The 11,622-nt window shown below is 40.1% G+C and overlaps 1 protein-coding gene across 1 annotated transcript in view; it reads left to right on the forward strand.

Moving 5' to 3' along the window:
* Positions 1 to 9,097: 9,097 nt before the first annotated feature.
* Positions 9,098 to 11,622, forward strand: part of trpc7b (transient receptor potential cation channel, subfamily C, member 7b) — a 50,059-nt gene continuing 47,534 nt past the window's right edge. The window contains exon 1 of the mRNA XM_020595838.1: positions 9,098 to 9,979. Coding sequence (XP_020451494.1) covers positions 9,492 to 9,979 — 488 coding nt within the window. The 5' untranslated portion in view covers positions 9,098 to 9,491. The remainder of the gene's footprint in view (positions 9,980 to 11,622) is intronic.

Here is an 11,622-nt window from a genome sequence, read left to right on the forward strand (position 1 = left end):
TGCAAGAAGAGCAGATGGCATGCTTATTGAATATAGAAAACTACTTTCTTTATCATCAGAAAATCCCATGTAGAGACATTAAATAAATCCAATAAGCAAATACTGTCTGTAACTTCAGCTCAGTGTAGTTTATATCCCCTTTTGCTTCAGAACTCTGTTATAAAAGAACTGTGTCACTTGAATTGCACTTTCCTTGATTAAAATGAGCATGGCCAGGGTGTGTGGTCCCCCCTCAAACCACTTCGCAGCTAAATATGCAGGGTATGAGAACATCTTTGTGTCTGGCAGATGTCCCCAAGTGTAGTTAGTCTACAATAAATTCAAACAAATGAATATAAAATGTCAGAGATTGTTCTCCTATTTCTTATTTACCAAGTAAATAGGCTGTTGTCTTTCACATCTCTGCTAGCTGTCATGGAAGAGCTCTCACTCTTGACACCATAGCCTTGTCACTTTCACTTCTTTGTTCAGCAGTGTGAAAAAGGAAGTCTTGCCAGTCACTTCACTCTCTCAGGACTCTTTTCAATTTGCAATATGGATTTCCCATGGCTGTCAAGGCTGGGCGAGACTGAGATGAAGGGTTTTTGCAAAGAAACTTGAGGTGTTGGAATCAAATGGTATAGAGCTTGTGTGGGTTTATCACAAGGCAAGAGGTGGTTGCATTGTGGAATCGCCCAGATCTATCATTTTAGGATCATTTAGTGTGCTTAAAAGGCAGCTGTAAACACTTGGGAGTTTGTTGTTTTACTAATGGGTTTAATTCTTGTTGACCATATTGGGTTGAAAGTATTGACAAGTTTTCAAAAAGCAAAGACAGTACACATGGCTGTTCATTTGTGCTGAGTCCTTTGGGATGAAGATGGAAACTTTCTGCAAAGTCCATTCGAGAATATAGTGCTGGAAAAGAGGAGAGGCTTTCAAAGACTTGTGTGGGTAGGCATATGTCTAGACTGTCCTGTTTAACGTGAATGCCATCATTTATACCTGTACTCTCTATTATGTCAGCAGAACAGGAAGGCCCAACAATCATTTCAAATTCTTATATTCTACAAAAATACTTCTAATTTTTATGCCTCCACACCAGTGATAGCCATGACTGGGTGGACTGTTTTTCAATCATCGGTTCCTCCAAAATATTTCAGTCCATCCTTTCATCCTGTTCTTATGAAAGTGTTATCTCAAGAATTTCTTCAGATTTGGCACAGAAGTCAGCTTGGACCCAACGATAAAATGATTTGATTTTGGAGGTCAAGCTCAAAGGACACTGTGACCTCATTCTTGGGAACACAGGATCATAGGAATACCTTGAGGATATTTATTCAGATTTGGTGCATAACACAGGATCATAGGAATACCTTGAGGGTATTTATTCAGATTTGGTGCAAATGTCCACTTGGATACAAGGTCAATGTGATAAAGTTCTCCATCAGTTCTTTGCCATCCTCTGTAAAAACAGTCTCGGAGTGAAGACGGCATATTTCTCACTGCAAATTATTCACCAGGATAATACATGTTAATATAATGACTTCTATTTTGCCAAAAGATTACCTTAATATCTTTTAATAAAGTTAGTCTTCACTACATAGAGTATAGGTGTCTGGACAGACGTGCATGTAAACTGCAGTTGTACATTTCATCCAAATAATGACAAGTCTCGGAGGCAGCCTCAGTCACCCAGTTGGTCTGACTTCACATTTCATGTAGCTATCACCAAGGTTTTACTTTTTATTTAGTTTTCTCTTATTATTTTTATTACAATACATTTTAATTGCAGGTAGTGCACAAAGTACATTTACAATTTTTATTGTAACTTCGTTTATTTGCTTTGCCGTGAGCATTTAGAATTAGTTGTTTTCCTATCAACTGTTTGTCTGCCACACAGACTTTCAGTGTCTTGCTGTGCAGCCAATAATGATTTCTAAATTAGATTTTCATTTAAGTAGGCATCACCACACATACATTTAAGTCCAACCCAGGTGGTTTATTTACCTGGTAGGTGGCCTCGCATTCAACGACTCAATAGCTTCAATGTTTCTACCCCTGTACATATACACAGTGGGGACATCTAGCTCTCCAGCTGTTTAGCTGAAAGAGCAACCTCAGTGCCAGTGGTGATCCCCCCAGCATAGTCCACTGGTGAGGATAATTGATGACAGGTATTACTCCAATGATCCGCTCTGCACAGAGAAATGAAACCCCACTCCCGCTCCACTTGGATTGCCAGATGGAATTTGTTACACCTCTCACATTCAGAGTGCAAAAATCAGCATCAGCTTCACTTTGGAAATTCTAATTGTCAGTAGCACATTATGATTGAAAAATGCCATTAGAGAATAAGAAAGTAATCCCTACGGAAGAGGTTTGGGGCCACTGCATAAAATCTATTTGAATTCTGACTTTAAGCTCAGATTTCTGACTTTTTTTTCTGCATTCTGAGGAAAAAGTCACAGTTCTAAGATTAAAGTCAGAATTCTGAGTTTACCAGATGCAGCATTAAATGTGATGTACACAGCAATGCATCAGTCATTATAATCTACTAATAATATATGCATTCATGCCGTCTCTGGTAGGCTAATGGTTAAGGCGCAGTGCTGTTGCCGCTGCAGCCCAGGTTCAAATCAGGGTTGAGTCAGGAAGGGTATCTGGCGTAAAACACGTGCCAAATGTCAACATGTGAGTCATCAGTGTGACGACTCACTGTGGCGACCCCTAAATGGGAAAAGCCGAAAGTGACTTTCTTTCTTCTAATAATATATACATTCATGTTAAATGTGCCGTTCATAATGGGTGTTATTTTCTCCTAATACATTTGTACTTTTAATTAAGCAGCATTTTGAATGCAAGACTTTTACAGAGTATTTTTCATTGTTGTCTTGCTATTTTTTCTCAAGTAGGGGCTCTGACTACTTCTTCCACCTGTTTTAGGGCTTTAAACTTTGTCATTTTGGTGCAAATGTTGTGTTTGTAGCCAGTGATCACATTTTTAGTGTGTAGTGAGTGTGTACAATGTCGGGGTACACGTTGTGTTTGTAGCCAGTGATCACATTTTCAGTGTGTACTGAGTGTGTACAATGTCAGGGTACACAAGCTCATTTGTTTTGTCAACAGGTAGAGTGATTACTGTGAAGCTTAGGTTTTGTTTTCCTCTTTGTCCTTTATGTGTATTTATGAAAATAAAGACGTATATCTATACAAAGATACTTTTATATTTTCATTCCATATTGTTTAAGCTATTGACCTGTGATAGAGATGATTATACCTTGTACCTATGTCCTAGGAACCCAACTTGCTTCAGTCATGGTTACTTAACCAGGCGCCGGCCAATTATCTTGAGGATTCACCTGCATATCATATTTAAAGAAACAGCTATACTGTGAGATACTGTGACACAGATGAAGGTCGGACGGCTGAAAGCATTTTTTCTCACAGAATAAAGTGTATTCTTGCTGTTGAGTGCAATCCCAATTTACATTTATTAGAAATAGAAACACTTTCACTTTCCATAATGACTGAACCTTGGGTCAAGGTGACAACGTATTGAAGGCACAGAGAGCGGAGTATGGATTTCCCTTTTTTAGACATACAGTAAAATTACAACATACTGTAAATAGTGCTCATTCAGATGTAAATGCACATCTGCTAGATGTATTTTTTGTATGGGCACCCATAAATATTAGTGTTTATGTGTAAATAATAAATAGCAATAACTGTATACTGTATGGGGAATTACAACAAGTCATGAATTCAAAATATTTTGGCACATCAGAAGTAGCTGTGAATACATTTAGGTAATAAGAATAAACAATTTTCTCATGGCATTTATTTGCGTAAATTTGCATGGTTTTGTGTGTGTGCACACAACAGTACGAGTTTACACACACACACTCTCCCAGTGTTTGATATCTTTAATAAAGGGCAGCTGGCAGAATAGCTCATTAAATGCTCTGTCACAAGTCATTCATCAAACCCTGGCAAGCACACATAATAAAACGTTCACTTCTCCTATTGCTCTGTATCAATAAAATATGCATAAAGTATGTATTGACTTCAAATTCTGCCCATTATTACAGCTGAAGTAGGAAAGAGGGAATGATGTAAACCTTCAGAGTAAAGCAAGGAACAGATCTGCAGGGACCTCACTGTCCTCTGCTGTCCTCAGAGGAGAGTTGCTTCCATTAATGGCATGGGCTGTCATTGACAACATGAGCAATATGACTATCATGGGGTTGATGAGGAGTGTGCGTGACTGCCCTTCCTCTCTTAACACAATAACCCTGACTGACCTATTGGTCTCAATAGGACAGAAAGCCAGATTGCTTTGTTGCTTGTTTACCCATGACAGGTGGCACAATTTTAGCCTCATTCAGTTACGCAGACATTTCTAGCAGTGAGGTTTGATTACAGTCAACAATTCTCGATTACTGGTTTTAACATCACAAAGGCTATCTCTGAGCAAAAAAACATGTCCACCGCCCCAACATTAAAGACCACGTCAAAGCAAAAAATGATGAACCAGCTGACTAAATGAGTATTCTACCTGTGTCTTTTATATAATTTGTTATAAGAATGGGTTTATTAGTTTAATCAGATGTTCAGTTTTCTCCAATGTGCTGCCCCAAAGCACAATAATAAAAGGTTTAATTAAAATTACAAGTTTTTCTATTCATAGAGGCTTGGGAAATATACTAAATGCAAATCTGAAATTAAACCCTGTGTAATGCTATTAAGTACTTTATGTTTTGAGCCACATGTGACCTAAACTCCAGGCCTGATTTAAAAAACAGAACAGTGATTTAAAAAAAAAATGAGTTGAGGATGATACCGTGTGTTTAACAGTGAATCAGTGAAGAGAGAACCATGTGATAGAGCAGGACAGACGCACTGATTAAAAAGAAGTTGACAAAGCAACTGGAATGATTGATTTGTCCTCTCCAACCCTCTGTCATTTAAATTGTGTGGAACACACTAAAAAATGTTCACATGCATAACATTGTCTTGAGAGAACACATTTTTCAAGGAATGTGATGGAGCCCAGATTTAATTTTAATCAACATAGCAAGATTTTTTTTTAATTAAACATAGCTAACTTTACCAATGTATTGTAGAATGTTCACACTAAATGTCTCTGCACAACTTTGACTCTGTGTATTTAATTTGTTTTTCCTTCGGTATTATCTACAGGCATAATGTTCTTCTGGTTATGTTCAGGCAATTCAAACTTTAAATTAGGCTTATAAAACACCAGGTGCTTTGAATTGAAGTACCTGGTGTTTTACAAGCTTAACACCCTGGAGGCAATCCCTGCTCTCTGGTCTCAAAGTCCTGCACCTAGGAAATTAGAATTATCTCTCCTGTGTGTGTGTGTGTGTGTGTGTGTGTGTGTGTAACTGTCAAATACTTTTTCTTTGTATGACTTGTTTAATGAATTATTTGTTTAATTAGGTAGCACTTGTGTGTCACCGGTGTACATGCTGTAGCTTTTGTCTTTGTGCATCCTGTGCACGACCACACTGTACACTGGGACATGGAGCTGATCTCTGTCACATTCATGTGCTTATGATTGTTCCCCTAAAAGAATTTTTAAAGGCTTGGACTATCTTTGTCTGGCAGTGCTTTGTGCACTTTAATTTGTAAGGTAACATTTTTCTACTTCTACTATTTATTTACCAACCAACAGTGCTGTCTGTCAGTTAACAGTTTCTCAGGTAACTCAGTTTAAATGACCGAGACTAGACTGTCAGAATGGATAGACCAGTACTGGAGACCCACTCAAATGCATTCTGTAGTCAGAGTTAGCCTGCTGTTTTGTATCTATGTGGTGGAAGAAGTAATGATGGCTTGCAGCATTCCTTCTTTAATCAATATTTTATATACTGTAGCTAGCATGGACCGCTGGGTCTTTCTGGTGGACTTTTTGTCTGGATGCAATAGCTTGGCTGCGGCAAACACCTGTGAAATGTGAGCCAGGATTGTGCACCAAAGTAGGTGATAGTTGGCATCAACAAAATGGCACATCTACTGTCTCATGTCACAGGAGAATGAATGCCCCTCCACTGTATGCTCAGGTGTGATGTTGATTGCAGTGATAGACCCTTAGACCAGACTAAAGGCAGTGAGACCCCACAACAAGTAATAGCTGCAATGAAGGCCTAGGAGAGCATCGTGTGTCTGCTGATGTCTATGGGTTGAAAATTCCAGTCGGTGATTGACTGGCAAGGATTTTTCAAAAACATATTTAAGATGATTTTGTTTTGCTTCATGTATACAGTACTGTGCAATAGTCTTAGGCCAACATTAGAGTTGTTGTGTTAACAATGTTATGACTATATATTACCAGAATAAAACTAGAAACTATAGGAAATATGTACACAGTATTAAAAAAACACAAATGTAAGATGAAAATCAGTAAACTAACTGGATACTCAAGATGTGGTATTCAAGCTGTTCTAAAGAAATATGAAGAATCTGGAGAAGTCAAGGACAAAAATAGGAGAGAATAGACTAGAAGAACAAGAAAACTTTAAAAAATCTGATGAGAAGTTTCTCAGTTTCTTCTTTGAGGGACCTGGCTCAGCATCTGGCAGCTTCACCTAGATGTCAAGTTGATCCTTCCACAGTCTGAAAAAGCTGGGTCAGGAACGACCTTTGTGGAAGGACAGCAGCCAAGAAACCACTGTTCAGAATGGGGACAAGGAGAAAAGGCTGAGATAAGCAAAAGCTCACAGAGATTGAAGATCAGTGGAAAAAAGTGCGATGGAATGATGAATTGAAGTTTGAAATTTTCAGGTCGAATCATTGACAACATGTGAAAAAAGTCATTTTGTTCTAAAAATGTATTTTAATATTGTTTAAATATTGCCTGTATTTTCTGGTTATATCTTAATAAAGAGATGGAAATAAATATAACTTATTGTTACAACCTTGCTTAAACAGCAAAACTAATGGTGGCCTAAGACTTTTGCCCAGTGCCATATGTCCAGTAACGGGTATTAAAAAGGCCATATTTATCACAGTTCTTTTTATATCAGTCTGTACCTAGTCAAACTAAATCTGAGACATGCACTGTAATGTAGAATCCATCATTTGAAGTTGAATATACTGAAGCACAGAACCTGAAGAACAGAAAGTGTCCACATACTTAGTCTGGACCATACGATAAGGTGTGAGCTATGATTTGGGGTGCTACATACATGTGCTTTGAAAATGGGTTGTTTTAGTGTTTGAAGGATTGGAGTGGTTTTTAATGTGATCCAGCATGGCCTTTGTTCTGTTCCAAGATGTAATTCAATCAGACACATCCTTCCCTGTCTACCTGCCTTTCATCTCTGTCTTAAATATAATAGGAATAAGCCGTTTTAATTCAAACATTTAAAACAACAAAAGTTTCACACTGAACCACACAGGAGAGAAAAATGCTGCTGCACAATCATTGTAGCTTTTCTAAACATCCTCCAATCAGTGATTTTCCCAGCAGGACTTGTGCCTGTGACAGACAATTGAAGACCCCTGCTGTGACACCAGTGATTAGGGTGAGGCCAGAAAATTTCAACCTGTAGAGAGACCCTACATTATCCACAACCAAATCAGCCATTTCAATAGCCAAATGAGTCGTTTCATATTTTTTAAAATAACATGTTATGGTTCTGGATGTCTGCAGTAAATTATTTGTGTTAAGTACTGTAGAAAGATTAACAGTGTGCCTTGGACAAGCAGAGTACTACAGTATGTAAGTGTTACAGCTAATTGCTAGGACACAGGTCGCCTTCTTGGGTATTGTTCTTCTTACAGTGTCACTTCAAATGTAGTATGAGCTTGGTTGGTTATTTTAAAAAAAAGTCTGGATTAGGCTTTTTAAAAGGAGCTTACTGTGCTTTGAAATAATGCATACTCTTTAAGTGTAATAGCTATTCTCTGCTTCAACAACAAGGCAGTATGACAAGTCAAGGACAGACCCCTACACTGTGCTCGGTAACTTAAACCCATAGCCTTGAAGAGTGGCTTCTACTGGCTCTGCAGTATCATTACAAATGTCCCCTTTTATGTGTATTTAATCCTACAGGGCCGCTTCACTGTTTTGTATTGTTTTCATTTAATCCTAATATGGCAGTGATGTGAAAGTCTGACATAAAAAATATTTTATGGGTCTCTTTGCTTCTTAATTTCCTAGAAAAGCAATTATATGTGCCTTTTATTTCTTATAGCATTTCCTGCAAATGACTTTGTCATTTGGTTGAGCAATTGTGTGGTAGTGAAGTGAGCCAAAAGTAAGCAGGGGATGACTAGATGAAATCGGATAAAGGTACAAGGTACAGCAACAGCTGAAGGTATAGGGTTACCGAGATTGTCTTCCTGTGATTTTACAATTTACAGATAAGCACTTCAGTAAATATGACAAGTGCATACTGCATCAGTGTATATAAGTAAGCTATAAAGAAAATGGATGTTTTTTCTAATGAAAAATATTGTCCCAATTATTTGGGAATATCTACACTTTTGGGAACTATCAGGGTAAACACCATTGAAAGCAGTCTGGCATGTGTGATGTGTTAATTTGATCTTTTGTGGTGTGTGTGTGTGTGTGTTTTGGGTTCATAGATACCAGGATAGATCAAAGAGCCGAGTTAGGGCTGCTTATTGTCTGTGTGTGTGGGGGGTGGTGGTGCAGTGATAAGTTTCTATCTTGACTAATGGGTTTCTGCCTAATTATAGGACCAAACTTGTACACAATTATACACAATATGATGATGTGATGTTCAAACACTATCTTCATAATCTAAACATGAGGTTTGTCTAAACCTCCCAAAGAGTAAGCTCAGACTGTACTGTGTCTGAAGGTACCCAACACTGAGACTAGATGTAGGCTATTAGCAATAATGACATTATGCCAGTGCCAGTAACTGTCCAACGACAGGTGGTCATGTTCGTCCTTGTACTTCCCAGCCAACCTCCAACTCCTTCAAGCTGATTCTCTCTCTCTCTCTCTCTCTCTCTCTTTCGACATGAGTTTAAAAGAATCGGGTCGGGCCACATTGCAACTCTTATGTAAATAAGGAGACCCTGATGTAGGCCTATTCTAGTTTTTATTTGATAGTAGCCCTCTTGCCCGGGTACGTTGGTGCGTTTGGTTTTTCCATTATTTTCTTACAGGGACATTTTTCAAACTCTGAAAATTCGTAGTCTGATTTTCTTTATTGTACCTGCACTCTAAGTATAACATGTAATCATTTTTGTTGGCCAACGCGGTTTGAAAGCCAAGACATTTTGTTGCCACTTGTAGATATTCATCCATTTTGTAAAGGGCTGGCTCACTGCGCGCGCGCTCTTTCGGTGCTCTCCAATTAGTGCGCGCTCTCTTGTGTCAAGGTGAAGGCTTAGCTCGTCATTGATGCGCGGTTCAGAGGGAACTTGTGCGGCTGAAACTTTGACAGACATTGTTAAATGTCTGTCACATAGCTAGAATTCAAAGCACATGTTGCTTCTGAGCTCTCCCGATGTCTGACGAAAGAGAAGAAAGCGACAGTGGCGAGAGAGCGCGTCTCTCTGAGTCTCCCTCCCCGCCGCTGTCTGTCTGTCTTCCCCACAAATCTCCTACCTCTCAGCGACCCCAAGACCTCTTCTCCTCCGCCTCTCCACTACTGGGGGACACAGACTCGCCTTACCTCGCCTCTCCTGAGTGTCTTCCCCCGTCTCCAGAGAACCGAGAACCCGAGGGCTCCCCACACTTCCAACCGCCAAAGTTACGCCAGCGGACAGGGGACACCGGCTCTCCGTTTCGTTCGCGACAGGGTGTGCAGACAGTTGCTGTGCAAGACTGTTACAATGACCCTTTTCCCAAGTGGAGAGGACGAGTCGCGGGGAACCCCGAGCACTTTCAGCACCATGGACAGAGACTCCACCGGGCTCCGGAGCTGTCGGACTCCGGGAACCACTACCCTATGGAGCACATAGACACCGAGTTCAACTGCGAAACCCGGCAAACGTGAGTCATCCTCTAATCACTAACCCACAACTTTACCCACAGACATGATTCATAAGCAAAGTGACTAGTTTCGCGGCCTTGTGCAGAGTCCCTGCGCTTATTTACAAAGTCTGCAATTTACAGTTATGCAAGGAGGATACTGGGCAACAGTTTGGAAATGATGTAGCTTTTGGTAGAAAACTTTAATCAATAGCAACTAATCCTTCTGTGATGTCAACATGTAGAGGTTAGTTTTGGAGAGAGCAGCCAGGATTTTTTTCTGAGCCAACTACATTCACCTCTCAGGGCAGCTATGGACCTATGGTTGCCACTCAGCTGGACTTTACAGGTCCTTTATAGATAGCATCAAGCAAACTGGAAGAGCCAATTAGTATTATTGTAAGATCCTCAAACTGACATCCCCTCTTTGATGGAGATTTTGTATTAAATTAAATTACTTTAACTTGTGTGCTTCTATTTTATCTTGTGATGAAATGCAGCAGGTTTATCATAAATGTTCTGTTTAGTTTTTCAAAGACCTGGAATGTCTGAACGTCCCTTTTTCTCCTGCCTCACCTTAGGTTGATTTTGTGTCACTGTTGTGGTTAGAGTCCAGGGGTGGCCAATTCCAGTCCTCGAGGGCCGCTGTCCTGCTTGTTTTCCAACTACCCCTGCCTGACCTGCTGCTGATTACCTGGCTCAGGTGTGTTCAGTCAGTCAGAAGCTGGAAGATACCAATTCACTTTATCTTTCGTCACTCCACTTTCATCTAAGATGGTATCTTCCAGCTTCTGACTGGCTGAACACACCTGAGCCAGGTAATCAGCAGCAGGTCCGGCAGGGGTAGTTGGAAAACAAGCAGGACAGCGGCCCTGGAGGACTGGAACTGGCCACCCCTAGGTTAGACAGTAGAGTGATGTGCCCCTTGTGAGTATATGTACAGAAAATCTATGTGAAGAAGTGAAGAATCTGTGAGTTTGAATGAATTAGTATGTCTTTGGGGTTTGCCACTGCCACCCCTACCGTATGGTGCCTTACTGTTGAGAGAGTGCATTGTGGTTAGTTCCAGTGCATGAACTCATAAGCAACAGTCAACATGGATTTTGTGTGTGTGTGTGTGTGTGTGTGTGTGTCTTAGTCTAAGTAAGAGAGCATCTGGGGCAAAACCATGTGACACTGAGCTGGAGCAGACTACATAAACTGACTTTCACCATGTGTCCCCACAGTGTGACACTAATCACGTACACAAAACACGCACAGACACACTCATAAAAATCTGACTGGGGACCTTTTGCAGATGTAGTCTATATATATATTTCTCCAATGTCCTCTATGTTAAACTACTTAATGAGATAAGAGACCATTTGGTGAATACAGTCTGTTACATCCATGTGGGAATGATGGCACTTTATGGATATTTATGAAGCACTGCCAGCTAGGCTGTGACTATCAGATCTAGAGGATGGTAGACCTCAGTGCTGGGTCTTTGATCGTCCTTGATATGCATCTTTGATACACCAGTGTTCAGCTTAAAAGACCTTGCGTGGGGAAAAAAAAGCATGTATGCTGTCACTGATGCCTGACGAGGCTAAATGATGGGAGGGTGAAAGAGAGGATGAACATGTCTGCCTCTCATTACCAGCACAATATGGTGAGCAACTCAT

This window comes from Monopterus albus, unplaced genomic scaffold, assembly GCF_001952655.1.
Source record: "Monopterus albus unplaced genomic scaffold, M_albus_1.0 scaffold2.1, whole genome shotgun sequence".
In the NCBI taxonomy this organism is placed as follows: Eukaryota; Metazoa; Chordata; class Actinopteri; order Synbranchiformes; family Synbranchidae; genus Monopterus; species Monopterus albus.